Here is an 18,990-nt window from a genome sequence, read left to right as displayed (position 1 = left end):
CAGTGCAGCAGGGCAGGGAAAGATGCCTTCAACTCCTGCACTGATCCTCTCCTCCAGAATCACTCGGAGGCCTTGAGGTATTAGGGGAGTGAGAAGGGGGTGCCTTAAAGACACAACATCCCTGTTTCAAGCAGCAGTAAAAAGAAAAGGGTTTGGTTTTTTTAGACTAAACTTCGAGTGACACGGTCCTCCTGATCTCAGCGACTCTCCACTAGCAGGACAAGCGAGGCTGAATCCCACGGAGCGGCCTCATGCAAAGGCTTGTGCCCCGATACGTGGGTAGCTAAACGTGATTCCAGCATCAGTTCTCACACCCAGGGGCTGAGAGGCCAACACACATACCACACACCTCCCAACGTGTTTAGATTTTCAGCGCTGTCCCATAAGAAGCCATGCACAGGCATCCAGCCTGGCCCTGGACCAGCAGGCAAGAGGAGGTTTCCTCTCGATTCTGCAGCTCCACAACACGTACAAAAAGCGACGCTGGCTATAAAACACGAAGTGTGTTGCCAGAATAACAGAGATCAGATTTATTAACCTTAGCCCAAGCCTATCGTCCGATACTACCTCCAACACGACCAATTTCTACTCCTGTTACCACAGCTCCCTGCACAGAGTCAGCATCCCACTGCTTCCGAGCATCGCAGCCATGACCTGCATCTCTTCTCACTAAATGCTGCATACGCTGGCAGTGCGGCTGCACGGCTGCAAGCCACGATCTTGTCATCTCATGAGCTGAGCAGAGACAAGTTCTGTTTCTATTTTGATGAGAGTGCGCTGGGACGTGGCATTAGGTGGGGTTGTTGCTGCAGTACAAGGTGGTCTTTGCCCCCCTTCGCACGATGCAGGCAGGACTAGCATCACCGCCTGCTTGCAGATCACAGCCTTATGTGTTAAAGCTTTGCAAATGCCTCGAGCCCTGATGGCACAGAAGGGGGTATGGAAACTCACATCGGGAAGACAAGCCCTGCTCTCCTACCAGCCCCGCACTCGTGACAAGGAGCACCCCTTGCAGAGACAGTGAGCAGACTGTGCCTTGGGCACTGGCTGCAGCACGCGTGCTCCCTGCTTTTCCCCTTCCCACCTGGGAGGAGACTGGCAGCACGTGCTCCACTCTGCTGCGTGCCATCTCTTCTCAGCAGAAAACATGTAAAATGGAGAAAAGGGCAGACCCCTCCCTCGGGCAGCGACTGAGCCGGGAGGTGGCACGTACTGCCAGTGAGGGGCAGCCAGGCTAGGCTCTGGGACTTCTGAGCGTGTCAGTCGAAGCCACCGACTCTGAGATGCTCTGCAGCTCCTTCCTCCCCTCGCTGCAGGCGTTACTTTGCCCTCCCGGCAAACCCGGGGGATGCTGGCTGTGACATCCAGGCGGGATGAAGCATCCCGTCTGCCAGCCTGCGACGACAGCTAATTTAGCCGCGAGCAAGGTCTCCTCCCTGGAGCCCTGTCCTGATGCACCCGGCGCTTTCAGGAAGGTACCGGAGCAGAGTCGCCAAAAAAGTTGCAGAGCGCTTCAGACTCTGTCCCCTACGGCTTTCAAAGGGGGAAATCAAAGGGAAGCGCCGCACTTTGTTCTGCGGGGGAGCGGCACGAAAGGTGAGTGGTGACGAGCCCGGCAGAACCGGTCGCTTCAATCGTCCGCCAGCTCACCTTTGAAGTGGTTTTAAAAATCAGGGAGGAGGGGCAGAGACCCGAGTTCAGCTCTTTTACTGCAACTTCACAGAATTTGAGGACGTGGGGGGTAAGAGGCCGCCTTTCCCCCACCATAAAAATAGCATATCTGTTCAGAGAGAATAGAATACGGCTAATAAGAAAGGCTGCAATACTCATCAAGTAGATCTGTTGCATCCTCACGCCCTGAGGAGGCTACGAACAGCTACGATGGCAGCAGCATCTACCTAGAGTACTGACGGAGACACAGCCAGGCATCCGCAGGATTCACTGGGCGCCCCGACACAGCCCCTGGTCCGGTACCGATGGAGCGACCAACTCTCACCAGTCCACAGCCTCCTCTCTGCCTTGCGCTCCCCTGCCTGCCGGTACTTTCCCCGCTGCCTCTCTTTAACCAAAAGGACTGGTTTTAACCCCAGCCCACGCAAATCCTGGGAGCTCTTTCTGTATTATAGTCACAGCATCAGCCACTTGCTGCAGCACGGGGAATCGAAGCAATGCCAACACAGCGGGAGTGGCACTGTGCAAGGACAAGCCAGGTGTCTACTGTACACCCCGTACCAGGAAGATGGGGGGAAAGTACTGATTACTTAATTGGAAATTAACCTCTGTTCTACCACAGGGGGAAAAAAAAAAATAATTAAAAAAAAAATATATATAAGGAACATAGTTGATTGGCATGATCGGTATTCACAAGGCCAGAGACCCCCCCAAGCCCACTGAGCTTGCTTCTGTACAAACACCAGCAGCTGGGCAAAAACTAGAGATAATACCCTCCTATCACCACGGACAAACAGATGTCACTCTGTACAAATCCAAAGCTTTCAGAGGCTGTGGAATACAAGAGCCATTCGAGCCAGACTTGAACAACAACTTCTGCGTCAGAAGCCAAGTTATAGAGCTCCCCTATCTTTAGGGGAGAGCGCGAGCTTGGATGCAACATCTTTCAGAAACAGGAGCAAATCTAGCTTCTCCGGCTTGCCAAGACGACCTCGTGGCAGCACATTCATACCGAACCATAAGCCTGGCCGAAGACGTCCGCCTACACCTTACACGCGGCAACGCACCTGCAAAACTCAGACACCCTGAGAAGCAATTGAGCACGCTCGCAGTTACGTCTCGATCTGAAATGTCTTTTCTCTTGATTTGCAAACAAGTCTTAATCTAAAACGCCAGGAGATGGGAATCAGCAAGGAAAGAGAACCGCGCTTGCCCCCGGACCCCAACCTGCATCCTTACAAAGCTTCCCTGCAGTTCTGGTGGTTACAAGGCGTGCTGGAGTAGGCAAGACGGGTATTCAGTAAAACTATCACATCAATTGGCTTCCGCGCTGGTAATGCTCACCTGAAAAGAGCTGCTTTTAAAGAATCCGGACGTCCTGAGCCAAGACACCTCCAGCTTGTCACCTCTCTACATTTCCAGCTCTGTTCATGATGCAGCTAGAGATGCTGGCTACTCTGGCCTTCTGCACGCATCAGCAGGTTCTCTTCTGACTTATGTTTCACCTTCCGAAGCTAGAGGGGGACCAAAAAATGAGATGGCTTTAGGATACAAGCGCGAGCTTCTGGTTAAACCGTAGGGCACAAGGAATTGGCAGTCTTAGATTTTAATTGCCACAAATTGGCTCCATCAGTCTGATCAAGATCCCTCTCCCCTGGGAAAGCAAGGGTAGCAAGACAGAGCTCAGGGGTTACGGTGCTTTCACCCAGAATACACAGTACGCACACCAATGGGTTTGGGATTCAGCAACTGAATGGCCAAAGGCAAAATTAAGCCCTTTCCAGTCTTTTCCTCGACTTAAGGGAGAGGCCCGTGGTTGCAACCGTATATATTTAAAACACTCTTAGGCTTTAAGCTGGAAACCAACACTTCTGTTTCCAGTTTTGCTAGCTTCATTGCATGGATGGGGCAGACCACAGGGCTCTGCTTTACCTGTTTCTGTTATAGCAAGGCCTCGAATCTCTACCAGTAAGAAGTAAACGTTATCACATGGGGGAACGCTTTCCATCCCTACAGCAGAGGCAGGAACTACTTGCAAGCTTTCCCCACACCTTTTTTTTGAGGGGAGGGTCTAAGTACAACTGTTGAGGGCTTCTCTAGGTGGAGAACTATATTACAATATGTTATATCCTATCCCTCCCCTTCCCTCATGTTACTTACCAGTTCCACAGACCAGCACAGCCTTCTCTGAGGACACAGAAACCTGGGGGAGGACGGGAGAAAGGAAACTCTCATCAGCTGCAGCCAGCTGCTGCTAGCAGCCCTGGAAGGTCTGCAGCTGTTTCTCATCTCCGTCACTGAGATGAGTAGTAGCTTTTGCTAGAGATCCCCCCCCCCCCCCCAACTCCAGGGGCACCGGCTCTGAACCAGCTCCAGGTGAATCCAGTTGCTCCCTGCAAAATGCCAGCTCACACGGCCTCTTGTGGCCAAGCCACACGCTCTGGTTCTCCTCTGCCAGGCTGCTCTTCCCAGCACAGCTCCTGGAAAGTGGCACGGAGAACCATGTCCTTCCCACAGACAAGTCTATCCCCAAATATTCTTCCGTCTTTTATTCACGCCGGTGCCTCACACATTGCCCTGCTTGCTTTTCAAAAGCCAGGCCTGGCTGGAGAGTGAGGAGGGCAAGTTGCTTCATCCCCATACAAGGTCTAGCTATCGCAGGACTTCTCTTACCGCCCCCAAAATACTTACACGGTTCTAAAATTATTATCATAACTGCATCCAGTCTAGCATTCTCGGGCGAGTTTATTGTTGAAGTGCCAAAGGTTATGCAGGGAGGTGAGGCATCAACTGAGGGTGCATGTAGATAATCACAGCCTTAACGAATTACTACGCCTCAGCTGATGCACACACCACTGCGTGAGAGTTTCACTCCAGACAGAAAGGGGAAAGCAACTTTGTGGTGCGACAGGTCGAGCGATACGGGGTAAATTATTAAACTATAGTAGCTGGATTGTTTGCAACACATCTCAAGTCAAATACCGGGCTCCAGTTTCAGGAAAGGGAAAGGGTTTTGATTGGGGCGCGCTCAGACTTTGTTGAGGAAAGCGGCCAACCGAGCAGGTCCTGCTCACACCTGAGGAATCTGACGGGGACCACATCCATCGTCTCCGCTCAGGACTGAACTTTGTCACGCGAGGGCGGAAAAAGCTATGCGACTGTAGTCTTTTGCACCTAGCAAAAGCAAAGCCAATACCAACTGGATATTTGTGGAATGCCTAACAAGAACTAAGCAAACTTCAATACAGTACAAACCACCATGCCTGCTTTTATTGAAGAGGCAGAACTAAGCATGCCAGATCCTTCTCTGCCCCTTGCACGTTATCTTTTCAAGAAAAGCTTTTGGTTTGGCGTTTGACATGTTTTTCAACGGCCCGTCTCAAAAGATGCAAATATGCGAAGGGTGAGAATAGTGACAGCGAACAAGCGCAGGAACGTTTGGCCCGAAGCACCGCAGAGCAAGCCTGCGGTGGGGAAAAGCACCTTACCCTTTTCTTTCATCGCACAGAAAAAACCCCAAATGACTCGAAGCCAAACCTTTGGAGCAAGGGTCACGGAATTCACTTGTAAGCCGAGATTCTCCCAACATCGTGACGCTAACGTTATGACACAATCTCTTCTAGCAGTTGCCAAAACTGGCCTCTTTCGGTCCGTCCCCCTGCAGCAAGTCCCTGCTGTACTCCTCTGCTACAAGCATTACCTGTGTCCTCCCACAAAACGGTCAACATATGTAGAGGGTCTGAAATCTCATTGCCTGCTGGTACTAAGCCAAGGCTTGGATTTGTAGCTGCTCCATTTCCACCTGTGCCACCTACCTCCCCTGCCCCCCTGAGGAGAAGAGTGACAGTGAGCAGGCGAATAGGACGAGGATGTATTACAACCACCCTTTAATATCACACACCACGTCGTTTCCTTCATAATACCTGGGACGGATTAGGCAGGTGCCGTGTGTGAAAGATGTAGTTGAAGAAACAAAACCAAGGCGCAGAATTGAGATTGCGTCTTCGAGCTGCGCAAAAAGTTCCTAAGAGACACGCTGTGAAAGCACTCCCAGTATCTGCTTAACCTGGCTCCTTTTCCCCGATTGCGGTACCCCCTCAGTGTTTTGCCTGGGCTGATCTAAAGCAGTTTCCGGTCTTAAAACCTGCTACTTCCAGGAAAGCGGGGTGAGGGGGATCCCCGGTACCTGCAAATGCATCCCGAGTGCCCTGTGCATCCCTCAGAGATCCGTCCTGCTTCCAGAGACGTTCGGGTTCTCAGATCGGGGAAGTCCACTGCAGAGCGCGGGTAACACTGTGATTTTATCAGAAGTGGGGGGGAAAAAAAAGCGTTAGCCTAACGAACATAGGAATGGCTCATTTATCAAGGCTCTAGCAAAGTAAATGGACAGTAAACAGAGCCTACATGGTGCCACCTACCTTATTCTCAATCAGCTCACTTACTCCACCAATATGGACCATTTACTCACTGGAAGGGGCTTTAATAGGTATTTAGAAGTGTGAAACGGAGACCAGCCTTTCACCCACCTGTGTGATATCCTTTTTTTTTTAAAAAAAAAAAAAGAGAAATCAAGTCTCTCAGCACACAGAGCACTTCAAGCTCACGGGATTCTTTGTCCCACCCTCGCAGATCCCGCTGTGCTCAGCACCCAGTGAGTACATACAAAGAAAAATGTACTTGAATTTTCAAAACAGGTCATTTTGGGAAAGCCTGCACCTAAAAAACGGCCTTGAGGACTGGGATATGGCAGAGGAGCTCAAACTCACCATCACCACTGAAGAGCTTCTGCAAGGTAAGGGCCTCAGGGGGATTGATTAACTTGGCTTCCTTTTAGAAAGATTCCCACCTCCAAAACTCGGGTGAAAATTATAAAATCTGGTAAGTAAAAAGTTCCAGTCTAGAAGTTAACAAAAAGCCCATTTTTTCTTTGTGTGATCAGATCAAATTAGAAGTGTCTGGAATTATGTACAAAGTAAGTACGCAGCTTACAAAAAACAAGGCTAACGCAGAAAATTTAAGCTCACCACAGTGTTTCTGGGCTCCCCACGTCTACCAGCTCCCGAGGAGACCCCGCACCATCGCACGCTGAAGTGGCAAGCTGACCCTCCGGCACACGGATGCTTGCTGCCGGGGGCACTGCCAGATGCCAGGGGTAAGTTTGGGACTTGGTATTACCTACAGAGGCCGTCAGCGTTTCAGGGAACGGGCTGGAAAAGGGGCTTTTCTTTTGCCAGCCAGATCACCTGTGTCCAGACTGGAAATTTTCTAAGCTTACTTAGAAAAAGTTGAAGCCCGTCTCTCAAGGATAAGGATAGAATTACATTGCCTGCAGACACACTTCCCTCCGAATGCAACCTTTTGGGTAGATAAGCTCAGGAAAGGAGGACTGAAGGGGGTCATTTATGCTCTCCTGGCTTTGCAGGGGAAAGAGAAGGTAAAATTTCAGACCTGAGCACTGTTGTTGGAGCTGGCCGCAGCGGTGCAAGAACATACAGACATGCATGCTGTATGCAAACCAGGAAATAAAATACCATTTAGAGGGATGAGAAGGCAACCGGGGACCTTTTCCTTGGGATTTGCATTGTATTAGAGCTTCCCTGGGCTGCCTCTGGACAGCAGCATCTAGAAAGGGTCCTCAGGTAGGACTGGCAGGGGGTGGGGGTGGGGGTGTGTGACGTTTCTCCTTCTCCTTAGAACCTGGCATTCAGCCCCATCTGTGGATGTGGGTAAACCCCAGCCTGGTCTGCCCCATCCCTGGGAGCCCTGGCGTAGACCCGGCCAGATCCGACAGCCCGGTGGCCTCGTTTGCTGGTGCCACAGAAACCTCCTCTCCAAACACATCCTGGGACTACTCCGACCGGGACGGCTCCGAGGAGGATGCACTGTTATCCTCCAGCGAGGCCGGAAAGGTACAAAAAAGGGAACTGCTTGGGCAGTCCTAGGCATCGTACATGCTTAATGATCCCGCAAGAACAAGGGAGCCGGCTCAGCAGCTCTGTGAGAGGTTGTCTCCGGTTTCAGCAGGGGTCAGTCGATGCACAGAGCCTGTCTGACGAACCGGCTGAGAGTACAAAGTGCAAGGAGGGAGGCTAAAATTTAAAGTATATGAGCTTTCTATACGCACTCTGCCAGACCCACCCTCCCCCAGAACAAAGCAGCTTATCCCCGTCCCTCATTCCACCCAGGGCTAATACATCCGACTCCTTTTTCTCCTTCCTCTCCCCAGCTTACTGAGGATGAAGATGCTTCATGTGTGAACACCCCGGTTCCTCAGGAGATGCCAGAAGCTCCGGAACTCAAGGCGATGCCGACGCCTTGGAAATCTGCGGTCCTCCGACCTCAGAGCTTGAAGCTCAAATGCCCCAGGCAGACGAGCACCAAAATCGAGGGAGGCTGGCCCCGTCCCCCCCTTAATTACTGCATCCTCATCACCCTCGCCCTGTGCAACAGCACAAGTGGCAGTCTGACCGTACAGCAGATCTACCAGTTCACACGGTACCCACTCTTCTCCCAGTTCCTAGTGCAGAACGAGGGGAAGCGGGACGATGAGGGGTACGGGATTCTCTGGTCTCCTGCTGGGGAGCAGGGATGTGGCAGCCAGGACTCGTGTTTGGGTCTTCGCTCTGCCTCCGGCCCAAGAAGCTGCTGAGAAAACTGCTTCCCCTCTTCGTCAACACCCAAACCCATGAGTCTTGAGAGCCAGCATTTTAATTTTGTTTTACTCTTCCTAGGAAAACGCAGTGCTCAACTGTGCCAGCCATCCCCACACCACAGGGGTCAGGGAGGACCCCCTCCTCCTTCCCTGGCTCAGATACGATGCACTCTGTTATTTATCGCTGCCTCTAAGTGCTTCAGCCCAGGACAAATCTTTTCTCTCCGCAGGCAGCACTTCCCATTTTTTCAAACGGCCCCAGAGGGCTGGAAAAACACGATCCGACACAACCTGTGCTTCAGCAGCTGCTTTGAGAAAACCACCGGCTTCGTATGCGGTGAGGGAAACCGCAAGTCCTGCCTGTGGAAACTGACTCCAGAAGGACACAGAAAGTTTCGGGAGGAAGCACAGGTCCTGCCCAAAGAGGCTCTTGACTTGGTGCGCCAAAGCATGAGCGAACCGGGTACGTTTCAGAGGACAGGAGCCCCACAAAATGCAGAGCGAGTCAGACTTTACAAGATTCCCGTAGCGGGAGGGATACAGGCAGGCGCCCAAGCCAGTACGCAGTCACCAGCACTGCAGGGCACTAGGTCTAGGAGATGACACCGGACACTTGGAGACCCCTGTAGAGATACCCCCACAAGCAGGGCTCGGTCACCAGACCGGCCAAGAACCCTTCTCCAATGTAACCAACGTAGCGAGAAAAACAAACCAGGCTGCATTAAAACACGGGGCCTTCATCTCGGTATCGCGTTGCTCGGCCATATGGTACCTATCAGTTTAACATGCATAAGGACTGAGGCTGTAGCATCATTATGGTCCAAGTAACTATCGCAGCTTCCTCTCTCTCTCTCTGTCTTTTGCAGATCTCATGAGATCTCTGTTTGGCCTATGATTCCTTCTGGTTCTCTGCTTCTGAAACACGTACCGCGTGTTTTCAAACCAAGCTTATTTTCTCAGGTGCTGCCACAGGTAGCTTCCCAAGAGCCGCATGTGGAAATTATGACCGTTGTGACATAAGGACTCCAATTTAGAAGGTGGGTGGAGGAGAAAGATGACCAGTCTAATTTCCTTCAATAAGGCAAGTTTTTGCTTCAGCTGCACACATCTTGAGTTGCCAAGGCCTTTCGACATGGGGCACCTACTACGACAAAGTCCTCCACGCAAGCTGTTGCCTCTTGCAACGTTCTTGCGGTGCAGAGGATTAAGCTGCAGGAGAAGGTTGATCTGTTCCCTAACGAAAGATCTCAGAGGCTGAGCAGAGAATATATTAGCTGGCTGAGTGAGAGGAGCCCCTACCATACAGGTGTTAATGCAAGCCATTGCCCTTGCCCACCCAGCTGTTAAAACCAGCGGGCAAGGATCCACATAACTGCTGGGCAGGCTGCTTGGAATGTCTGCAACGCTCACTTGGCAGAAATCAGCGAGCGCTGCGGAGCGTGAGGAGGGAGAGTGCTATCCTGGAGACACAAGGATGTGGCAAAGGAAAAAAAAAACCAAACCAACTGAAACCCAATCAGAGCTTACTGTTGTGTTCTTGACTTACTTGCTTCTCCAGCAAGAGGCAGGAAAATCACATCCCCAAGCCCGAAGTCAGGCAGATAGCAGGTGTCTAGTGTTCCAAGAAGATTTTTGATACCTTCCTCCTGGCTTCTGCAGCAGTTGCTTGAGCAGAGCAGGCATGATCGGTCCAGTTATGTCCATTATCGGTCCCGCGTGCGGCAGGAGCCAGGGCGCCCTGTTGACAGGGGACAAAGAACACGCAGTCACGATGCAAGTTTGTGGCTGGGTTATGTTCTAGACCTGGGCCGCAGGGAGAAGATGCCAGGGGACAGCCCGTCCGAACCTGCAGGACAGGGCAGGGCAGGCTGGGCACACCCTGGAGACCAGCTCCTTTCACCTGCCTGCCCACGAGAGCGTAAAAGAACAGACGCATTAAAAGGGATTTGATCAGGTTTATACGCACGCACTAGGACGGTAGCAAGGTGGGTCTGCACAGCTGGGTGCCACCGTCACCCGAGCGACTGCAGAAGTCGGAGGGAGACAGATGGCTGTCAGTCCCATGCACGACAGAGCAGGCTGTCTGTCTGTCTGAGCAGGACCCAATCCCAGGTAATGCGAAGGCCTGGCTGCGCTGGATAGCAGCACTGAGGTGACCCTGATGCTGCAGTTCGGATGCTCTCCTTCAGTCACGCCGGACTTAGACCACGAGCATCCTCTGCTCTTACTAAATGTTGGAAGAAAGAGGAGAAAAAAAAAAAAAAAAAAAAAAAGCAGCCTGCTTAATATTTCGGTAGAGGTGTGGATGGCCAACAAAACGAAAAGGCGTCAGACCGACGTTAGCAGAGAGAGCGTGTCAAAAGGCAGTTAGGTGGGAGACCAGCGCGTTCCAGGGGTGCACGGCACGCCTCCAGCGTGCCTTCGTAATACCAACCGAAAAGTCTGAAACCACGTAAAGTTTCAGAGGGGCGTGGGGAGAACGGTGTTTGCCGCACACGCGTCCCCGCCGGGCGCCAAGCGCAACGCCGGCTTGCCGCAAAGAGCAAGTTAAAATAAAAAGGCACGGCTCTTCCCCCCGCCCTCACGGCCGGGCACCCTGCGGCCGGCACTCGGCCACCCCCCGCACGGAAAGAGCCCTCAGGCTGGGAAGGGGAGCTCCCCGGCACCCCCCCGCGCCGCTGTGCCCGCCTGCCGCGCCTGCGCCCTGCGGGACCGTCCCGGGCCGCGCCGCCATGGCGGTGCACTACTGCGGGCTCTGCCGCCGCACCTCCTTCACCGGCCGCCGGCACCTGTACAGCGCCGCGCACCGGCGGCGGCTGCGGGAGGCGCTGGGCCGGCTGCAGGAGGAGGTGGCGGCGGCGCGGGCGGCGGCGGCTGCGGCGGGGGACGGGGCCGGCGACGGGGCCGTGCGGCGCTACGACCCGGCGGAGCACGATCGGCGCGTCTGGTGCCTGTGCTGCGGGAGCAGCGTGCGGCGGGACGGGCGGCGCGGCGGGCTGGCGCTGCTGCAGGCCGGCCTCCTCCAGCACCTGGCCGGGTGGGTAGGCGGGCGGGCGGGCGACCGAGCGAGCGACTGGCGGGCGGGCGAGCGGCGCTGACGGGTGTCCCGTAGGCCCGAGCACCGCCGGGAGACGGCGCGGTTCTGGCGGGAGAACAGGGCGGAGGCGGCGCTGCGAGAGCGGTTCCTGGTGTCGGCCGAGGAGTACGATCGCTTCGCAGAGGCGATGGAGCGGGCGCTGGCCGCGCACCAGCGGCGGGAGGAGGAGCGCATCCGCCAGGTACCCCCGGCCCCGCGCCGCCCGGCCCCGGCCCCGCAGCTCCCGGTCCCGGCCTCACCCGTTCTCTCCCCGCAGATGGCGGCCGGCATCCGGGAAGCCGAGCGCAGGCAGCGGGAGACCGTGCAAGCTGCCCTCCAGGTCGGTGAGCCGTATCCTGCCCTGGCTGCGCCCCAGCAGGGAACGGGGACGGGGCCACGTACCCCCAGTGGAACCGGGCGCTCTCGGGAGGGGCTGGGGGTGGCTGGAGTGGGGCAGGGGTGGGGGGCTCTGCTCAATACCAGAAATATTGTTCCTTTTTCCTGAATCACACTCAGCTTCAAACAGAGCCAGAGCTTTGTGCAGGACCTTCTGTCTGCAGCCCCCCAGCCGGACCCGGAAGGTGAGAACCGTTTTCCTTACATTGCTGCTAACCCGCGTACCCCGCTCAAAATGCCGGACCGAGCCCCAGCAGCAGCCTTTCTTGCTCAGCGACGCTGTTATCGGCACCCATTCAGATTCTTTGCAAACTTTTACCTAGACTACAGTAAGCACCACAGCCACAGAAAGATTAGTCTCGGCCACACATTCGTAGGTAAGCGCCAACAACCACAAAGAGCGAGCACAGCAACGACATCCACGCGTTTCGCGTTACCGCGCCCCGAGAAAACGTCTCCTTTTCCTTCTTTGCAAAGCTCTCCAAACACACGTTCTGCTCCAGAAACCTCTGGACAATCGTTGCCTGCCCAGCTTCAACAGTCACCCACCTCTCAGCCTCTGTATTCCAGGGACTCCTCTCAGGATGCGGAGCAGCCTGGCCCGAGCGGGATGCAGACGGGGCCTGACTTAAACTGGACAGAATCAGGCCAGGCTTTGACCTTCATTGGCCACCAGGTAGGGGTGACTGGCCAACGAGCGTGACTTAAATGATGGCGAGGTACACGTAGCGCGCGTTACAAGGCAAAAAACAAGGGTTTGCAGTCTCCAGCTGCTGAAAAAGGCAGCAACTAGCTGAAGAGTTTCAGTCCTCCAGTGCTAACTTGAGCAAACGTTCTAAAATGCACTGAAAACCCAAATGCTCCTTAAGGAAAACAGAGAGCGCCTCCTCCCCGTCTTTTTGTCACAGAACTGGACACTGGAAGGGAACGCGCACAATGCCGTTCTGTTGAAAGATACTCCTGAAAGCATCGGTTTCTCATTAGTGTTTCATTTTTCTCTTAACAGGAAACAGAAGGGAAAGGAAACGTTCACACAGGTAATCGCGCCTGCTTCGTGACTCGTTTGGTTACTGCCCTACCGAAAACCTTGGCTTGCAAAATTTAACAGGGATAACTTTAAGCAATTTTACAGCAGTTACAGCAAAACCAGAGGAGGTGCTCGCTCTTTTGCTAATATTTGACATAATAGAGGAGAAGAAAACATTTCTGTGTTATGAAAACCATTGGTGGTGCTGCTTGCGTGGAGTGTATGGTTTGGGGTGCGGTCTGCTGTGGCCATAACCGAGGCAAGCCAGCTTCTTTGTCTCACAAAGCCCAAAGTTTACTTTTCCTTCACCCCCTTACTTGGTAGGGTGAGCTGCAGGGACAGGGGAAGAAGGGATGTTTTCCCCTACGGCAAGCTTAGGATAACCTCAGTGGCTGAACACATTTTCCCTGTGACTTCTAGGAGCAAAACCTCCGTGGCTAACAGAGGAAGAGGAGGAGGAGGATGGAAGTAAACGACAAATCGGACCTTCGTATGAGGAATTTCTCAAGCAAAGTGAGCAGCTTGTATATGTTTCAGTTAACCTTAACTTTCACTTTACCGCACTAAAGAATCAAAAGCAATTTGACTGAATAACTTTGGCTAAACGAACTATTTTTTTTTTTTAAGAGGAGAAGCAGAAGCTGAAAAAGCTCCCAGCGGAGCGCGTTGGTGCCAACTTTGACCATACCTCTCAGACAGGTGACAGCTGGCTCCCTTCCTTCGGGCGGGTTTGGAATCACGGCAGGAGATGGCAGTCCAGGTAAGCTTCAGGGCAGCACAGGCTGATGCCGAGTGGAGGGTTTGCAGTTTCCTTCCGTGCAAGCTACTCACAGAACGGGCTTTGCGGTAGCAGCAAGCACAAGGAGACGTTTCACCGCACGGGAAGAGTTACACCACGCAGTGCTCAGTCCTGGAGCTGCACACGCGAGGTGAAGCACGGTCGTGGCCGTGGAGTCATGTCTGCCTCGCTGAGCTTAGCTCAGCTCACCTTTCACACCCGCGTACCTTTTAACACGCTAGAAACCTGTGTCAGCTAGCTACAGCTCACTGAGAGAGCTGAAAGAAAAAAATAACTGAGTGTCCATTCTAAAACACTATACATAACACTATCTTACTTGTTAGATGAGGCAGCGTTCGTTACCTCTTTCTAAAGGCTGTTGCGTTCTGACTTCTACGCTCTGACTTCTTTCAGGCATCAGTTTAGAACTGAATCAGGGGAAAAGAAGAAAAAAAAGTGATCAGAAGAGGAGCACCGAAGAAACCAGAGCTATGACCACTGTGGAAAGGCAGACTGTAGGCAGCTGCAGCTTTGTCAGGGCTGTTGCTGCCGCCAAGTTCAGCGCTCTTATTTAATATATAATCTAGATGCGTTCGGTCCCCGGGAAGGTAGGAACTGTTACCGAAAGCTGCTCTGCCAGGGGGTGTCGCAGTAGCTCCACTTCCCCAGATGTATCTGGGCACCGATTTCTGAAGTCTTAAGCTACACAAAGGCAGATCCTGCCAGCAAGGAAGGTCTCCTGCCTGCGCTGTATCTTCATAATCAGGTGGCCGACCTTAGACAGCACATAGTGCCGGTGTCCTGCGTTGATGGCGTGACGTCCCGTTAAAGAAATAAGTTTTTGAGAAATAAACCTTTTTTTTTTTTTTTTTTAGATTACCTCTGTTAGTAGACCAACTGAAACACGTTTCAGATACAGGGCCCGCTCTGGAGGAAACTGATGATGTTCCATCTCATGTTTTCATTCTAATTTGTATTTTCACTCGTTCTGCCTCACCTAAAGGACAACTATTTGGTCCTCCGTAGAAGAAAGGAGGCCTTAAAGACCTTTGCTGTGCGCAGTTCTTACTTTTAATTTAAATAAAATACTTACAGCCTTATTTAGAGCTGCTTAACTATGTTTCTGCAGTAGACCCTGACCCAAAAGATGCTGTCACCTCGTACACACAATCTGTGGGCACAGCTTGTTTAGCGGGAGTTTAAATAAATAACGAAAATATCTCACTAGCGCCTTCCCTGTCTATTTGATTTTCCTCCTACTAGAGCCGAATATGGTTTAACATCACTGGCTGCTGTAGGCGATGCAGAAGTTCCTTTCCCTTTTTGCAATATAAAAGCGTGTTCACGGTACCTTCGTGACACTGTAAACGCAAAAAACTCGCTGCTAGAGGAAGACAGCCGTGACCTTTACCAGAATCCGCTATCAATAATGCGTCAATAATGAAACGTACGCGTTCTTGAAAAGGCAAGAAAAATTATTTCAATAATTTTATTGTGTGCATCTACATATGACACATTGTTGACGAGGTCACTGGAGAACCTGCAAAGCAAGAAGTCCCAAATCAGGCAACCAGGTCAAAAGAAGCTAGCAGGAAGCCAACGGTCCGAAAGCTTGCATTCCGACAAGAACGCTCTGTCAGGGCAACAGCAGGGAGGACACATGCCCATGTACCCCACGCCCCACAGAGACGGGACAAAAATCGCAAATCGCTCTTGAATTCTGGAGAACCAACGTTTCCAGTAACGCCGCTCAGGAAGCTGCTCGGCATGCGAGCGACGTCCCTTGAAACGTCTGGGGAAACAGCCCATCCAAAGCAGCGAGGTAGTCGTCCGTTACGTGGTGCGTAGCTGCCCATTAGCCCCCGACAAAGCACACCCCAGCCCCGCTGTCTCACCTCCCTACGCGTCCTCCCCTGCGGCGGGCGCGTCGCCACCTTTCGTGTTTCTGGTGTAAATCACTTGGGCTCGGTGCTTGGACACCAGTTTGATCAAACCTACAAAAAAAGGAAATTATCTGAGTGTGCATGTACCGGGGGACATTGCGGGCCCTCCTAAAGCGGCAGACTGGACAACGCGCGACAGGAAATACCAGGGTACCGAATGCTACGCGTGCTCGCGCAAGGCTTCTGTTCAGGTCTGGGAGTGGCTGCGTCACAACCTGTCCTTCTGACGGCATTTTCTGAGTATCGCAACACCACTGAACACGGCACAGCCTCTGCTCCTCACTTCGGAGCACTTTTGAAATGCAAGCTAAGGGAGCAGCTTGTCAAAAACACGCCAAATCACGTACTTCAGATGCGGCACGAAATCTTCTGGGTGAGCAAGGAAAAGAAAACATCCGATTCAAGTGGCTTTCTGTCTTTGCACAGTTTTGAGCGCTTACCTTTGCTAAGCAGCTCCTGGAGGGCAGCTCTAGCCAGGGAGCCTCGAATCTTCAGTCTCTCCGAGACGACTGCGGGTGTGATGAGCTTGTAGTTGGGCACTTCTTTGCACAGTTTGTCATAGGTGGCCTTATCAAACAGGACAAGGTTGTTCAACTTGTCTCTCACTTTCCCCTTGGACCACTTCTACTTGAAAAGAGGAAAAAACCCACACTAAGCCATCTTCTAAATAATAACAAAAGATTAGATAGGCTAAGAGCTGCACCATTCAACGTCCCCACATCACATCCGGGACTGGAGGACTAACGAGATGCACAAGAGAGTCTTTGTAAACGTACGCGTTGCAGAGAGTACCCGCGGCGTCCCCAAACAAAAAGAACAAAGCCTTCTGTTACTCAGATTTCGCACCATTGCGTGCCACTTGCTGCCAGACGAAGAGCGAGCTCCTCTAACGCGATGGCGCGCGCACACGCAACCCCCCCCCGCCCCAATCACGGTGCCAGGCGCACCCAGCCACCCGCTCTCTAGGCCTGACCACGCCGGACGCGTGGAAGGCCTGGGGAGCCACAACAGCCTCCTCCGAGCTACCAGGCTCCCGCACCCCTTCGCTGTGCTCAGCGTGCGAGCCCTGCTGCCCCCCCGCCCCCCGCCCGGGTCTTCACGGCGGGCTCCGGGAGGGCCGCAGCCGCAGCTCGGGGCCTGCCGCCAGCGAGGCCGCCCCGGCAGGCGCGGCGCTGGCTCCGCCGCCTCCTACCTTCTTCTTGGCTTTGCCGCCGGACTTGTTGACCGGGTCCTTGTCCTTTTTGGCGGACTTGCCCGCGTCCTTCTTCTTCTTGTCGTCTTTGGGCGGCTGCGGGGGGGGGGGAGTAGAAGGATGGGACGGTCAGCAGCGGCGGGGCGGCGGGGAGCCGGGACGCGCTCCCTTCCCCCCCCCCCCCCCCCAGCACTCCTCCAGCACTCCTAGGGGTCCCCCGCCCTCAGGAGGCCACCCCCGCGCCCCCTCAGCCCCGCCGCCCGCCCACAGGCCGCTCCCGCGCTCACCATGCTGCGGCGGCGGCTGCTCCCCCAAGATGTCGGCCGAGAAAGGAAGCGCCTGGCGCGAGGCGCGGGGAAGCCCCGTGGTCTCGGGCGGCTTCCGGGGTACGGCGTGACGCCACTTCCGGGGCAAGGGCGGGGCGGCGCCATGGCGATCTTCAGCGTTTACGTGGTGAACAAGGCGGGCGGCCTCATCTACCAGCTGGACCACTACGCGCCCCGCGCCGACACCGAGAAGACGTTCAGCTTCCCGCTCGACCTCGTCCTGCGCCCGCACGACGAGCGCGTCGTCGTCGCCTTCGGACAGCGCGACGGCATCCGCGGTGCGGCGGCGGGCGGGCTGGGGCGGGGGAACCGGGCCAGGCCAGGGCCGGGCTGACTGACTCTGACTGACTGAGGCCGCGCTGTCCCCGCAGTGGGCCACGCCGTGCTGGCCATCAACGGTGCCGAGGTTAACGGGCGCTTCACGGCGGATGGGAAGGACGTGCTGGAGTTCCTGGGCAACCCCGCCAACTACCCGGTGTCCATCCGCTTTGGCCGCCACCGCCTCTCCTCCAACGAGAAGCTCATGCTGGCCTCCATGTTCCACTCGTGAGCAGGGGCGGGACGTGATGTGGTGGGGTGGCGTGGGATGGGGGTGGCGGGGGGGGCGCTGAGGGCCATCTCCCCGCAGGCTCTTCGCCATCGGGTCGCAGCTGTCCCCCGAGGTCGGGAGCTCCGGGATCGAGATGCTGGAGACGGACACCTTCAAGCTGCACTGCTTCCAGACACTGACAGGTACCGTCGTCCGGCACCACTCTGCTTTGCTGGGGCTGTCACAGGGCTCAGCCTTCCTCACACTTCTGTCCTTGTGGCTCCAGGGATCAAGTTCGTGGTTCTCGCTGACCCGAGGCAGGCGGGGATAGACTCCCTTCTCCGCAAGATCTACGAGATTTACTCTGACTTTGCTCTGAAGAACCCTTTCTACTCCCTGGAGATGCCAATCAGGTAAGGAAGCAGCCCCCTTTCAATAACGCAGCCGCAGCCCCTCGTCACTTTCTGCCTGTGCAGTAACAAATGCTGACAGCCCCCAAGTTAAACAGCAAAGCAGACCCAGAGGTCGAGGGAAGGGGGAAGATGCAATCTGCTGCTGCAGGGACGGACACCGACCAACCTGTGCTTTATCCAGCGCTGCCCTGCGCTGGGGAAGCAGGAGGTGCTGCTCTTCCTTGGTACAATCGCTGCTGTCCCAACGTAATGCAAGAAGCTTTGCTCCTCCTTAGTGGCCAAACCGAAGTTTGACACCAGTCAGGTTGCTGTCTCGTGACTTATGGAATCTCTCCCCGAAGGATGCAGAGCCAAAGGGAGGTGGAGATCCTGTCTTCGCGAGCCTGTTCCCTAAGTAAAATCACCCCCTCCTGCTTTTCTGTTTCAGATGTGAGTTGTTTGATCAGAACTTGAAACTCACTCTGGAAGTGGCAGAGAAAGCTGGACCCTTCGGACCTGGATCGTAGAGAAAGCCTCGCCTGTTGCACAGACTCCTTCCTCTGAAGAGCAGGGCCTCTCTCTTCCCCAGCTGACCTCTCTCCTCCACAGCAGAGACTGCGTATCCCAAAACGCGCTTCATTATCTCCCAAGATAGCATTTTATCCCCTTTGTCATGAAATTTACCTTAAAAACGGACTCATTGCTACTGTTCACATTGGGCTACAGAGGCTTACTACCCTGCTGTTGCGGCTCCACTGCCTTTTCTGAAGAAAGAAAGATAAGGCGCGGGTCCGCGGCCTTAACCGCAGTCAATTGTTTTCTTTCGTTTCATAATTGTACATATGTATTTTCTTCCCTGTATAGCTCTAATTTATGGTTTTGCAGAGTTTCTGTGTAGAAGTAACAAATGTCCCTTAAAGAGACGATGGCTGTTTGTTTTCTGTTGGCGGGGTAAACTTGTGCCCGTAGCCCCTCAGGAGGATAAGCGGGTTTGGAAGGGGGTTCTGC

At 54.0% G+C, this 18,990-nt stretch overlaps 5 protein-coding genes across 5 annotated transcripts in view; 3 read left to right on the top strand and 2 right to left on the bottom strand.

The window, feature by feature from the left end:
- The window catches only part of BCL9L (BCL9 like), a 69,320-nt gene extending 64,911 nt beyond the window's left edge, over nucleotides 1-4,409 (bottom strand). Inside the window, exons 1-3 of the mRNA XM_054802798.1 lie at nucleotides 4,363-4,409; nucleotides 3,832-3,874; nucleotides 3,016-3,185 (exon numbers count right to left, since the gene is read on the bottom strand). The gene's annotated coding sequence lies outside the window, so the exon portion shown is untranslated. The remainder of the gene's footprint in view (nucleotides 1-3,015; nucleotides 3,186-3,831; nucleotides 3,875-4,362) is intronic.
- Nucleotides 4,410-6,414: 2,005 nt separating this feature from the next.
- FOXR1 (forkhead box R1) lies at nucleotides 6,415-9,218 on the top strand. Its single transcript, XM_054802834.1, has 5 exons — nucleotides 6,415-6,463; nucleotides 7,366-7,580; nucleotides 7,898-8,223; nucleotides 8,554-8,786; nucleotides 9,190-9,218. The coding sequence occupies exons 1-5, from the start codon at nucleotides 6,415-6,417 to the stop codon at nucleotides 9,216-9,218; spliced, it is 852 nt and encodes a 283-aa protein (XP_054658809.1).
- Nucleotides 9,219-10,646: 1,428 nt separating this feature from the next.
- CENATAC (centrosomal AT-AC splicing factor) lies at nucleotides 10,647-14,841 on the top strand. The gene is made up of 9 exons (XM_054802794.1): nucleotides 10,647-11,360; nucleotides 11,436-11,601; nucleotides 11,677-11,739; nucleotides 11,916-11,980; nucleotides 12,366-12,471; nucleotides 12,802-12,832; nucleotides 13,243-13,335; nucleotides 13,450-13,582; nucleotides 14,015-14,841. Exons 1-9 carry the CDS (start codon nucleotides 11,056-11,058, stop codon nucleotides 14,058-14,060), a joined length of 1,008 nt encoding a protein of 335 aa, XP_054658769.1. The 5' UTR covers nucleotides 10,647-11,055; the 3' UTR covers nucleotides 14,061-14,841.
- A 234-nt stretch (nucleotides 14,842-15,075) lies between these two features.
- Nucleotides 15,076-17,166, bottom strand: RPS25 (ribosomal protein S25). Its single transcript, XM_054802796.1, has 5 exons — nucleotides 17,023-17,166; nucleotides 16,736-16,831; nucleotides 15,984-16,167; nucleotides 15,496-15,594; nucleotides 15,076-15,140 (listed from the first exon to the last, which is right to left on the bottom strand). Exons 1-4 carry the CDS (start codon nucleotides 17,164-17,166, stop codon nucleotides 15,500-15,502), a joined length of 519 nt encoding a protein of 172 aa, XP_054658771.1. The 3' UTR covers nucleotides 15,076-15,140; nucleotides 15,496-15,499.
- On the top strand, nucleotides 17,131-18,903 carry TRAPPC4 (trafficking protein particle complex subunit 4). Its single transcript, XM_054802795.1, has 5 exons — nucleotides 17,131-17,339; nucleotides 17,433-17,607; nucleotides 17,690-17,793; nucleotides 17,877-18,003; nucleotides 18,431-18,903. Exons 1-5 carry the CDS (start codon nucleotides 17,165-17,167, stop codon nucleotides 18,507-18,509), a joined length of 660 nt encoding a protein of 219 aa, XP_054658770.1. The 5' UTR covers nucleotides 17,131-17,164; the 3' UTR covers nucleotides 18,510-18,903.
- The last annotated feature ends 87 nt before the right edge of the window (nucleotides 18,904-18,990 follow it).

The sequence above is a fragment of the Grus americana genome, chromosome 24 (assembly GCF_028858705.1).
Source record: "Grus americana isolate bGruAme1 chromosome 24, bGruAme1.mat, whole genome shotgun sequence".
Lineage (NCBI taxonomy): Eukaryota > Metazoa > Chordata > Aves > Gruiformes > Gruidae > Grus > Grus americana.
The sequence above is the reverse complement of the archived record's forward strand: the minus strand, read 5'-3'. Positions and strand labels throughout refer to the sequence as shown.

Coding starts and splice junctions, on each gene's coding strand:
- FOXR1 (XM_054802834.1), top strand. CDS start 6,415: ATGGCAGAGGAGCTCAAACTCACCATCACCACTGAAGAGCTTCTGCAA. Junction 7,581..7,897: donor CCTCCAGCGAGGCCGGAAAG/GTACAAAAAAGG, acceptor TCCTCTCCCCAG/CTTACTGAGGATGAAGATGC. Junction 8,224..8,553: donor GGGAAGCGGGACGATGAGGG/GTACGGGATTCT, acceptor TTCTCTCCGCAG/GCAGCACTTCCCATTTTTTC.
- CENATAC (XM_054802794.1), top strand. CDS start 11,056: ATGGCGGTGCACTACTGCGGGCTCTGCCGCCGCACCTCCTTCACCGGC. Junction 11,361..11,435: donor CTCCTCCAGCACCTGGCCGG/GTGGGTAGGCGG, acceptor GGTGTCCCGTAG/GCCCGAGCACCGCCGGGAGA. Junction 12,472..12,801: donor TGACCTTCATTGGCCACCAG/GTAGGGGTGACT, acceptor TTCTCTTAACAG/GAAACAGAAGGGAAAGGAAA.
- TRAPPC4 (XM_054802795.1), top strand. CDS start 17,165: ATGGCGATCTTCAGCGTTTACGTGGTGAACAAGGCGGGCGGCCTCATC. Junction 17,340..17,432: donor ACAGCGCGACGGCATCCGCG/GTGCGGCGGCGG, acceptor CTGTCCCCGCAG/TGGGCCACGCCGTGCTGGCC. Junction 18,004..18,430: donor TCCCTGGAGATGCCAATCAG/GTAAGGAAGCAG, acceptor TTTCTGTTTCAG/ATGTGAGTTGTTTGATCAGA.
- RPS25 (XM_054802796.1), bottom strand. CDS start 17,166: ATGGCGCCGCCCCGCCCTTGCCCCGGAAGTGGCGTCACGCCGTACCCC. Junction 16,832..17,022: donor GCAGCCGCCGCCGCAGCATG/GTGAGCGCGGGA, acceptor CCCCCCCCGCAG/CCGCCCAAAGACGACAAGAA. Junction 16,168..16,735: donor GCGGCAAAGCCAAGAAGAAG/GTAGGAGGCGGC, acceptor CTTTTCAAGTAG/AAGTGGTCCAAGGGGAAAGT.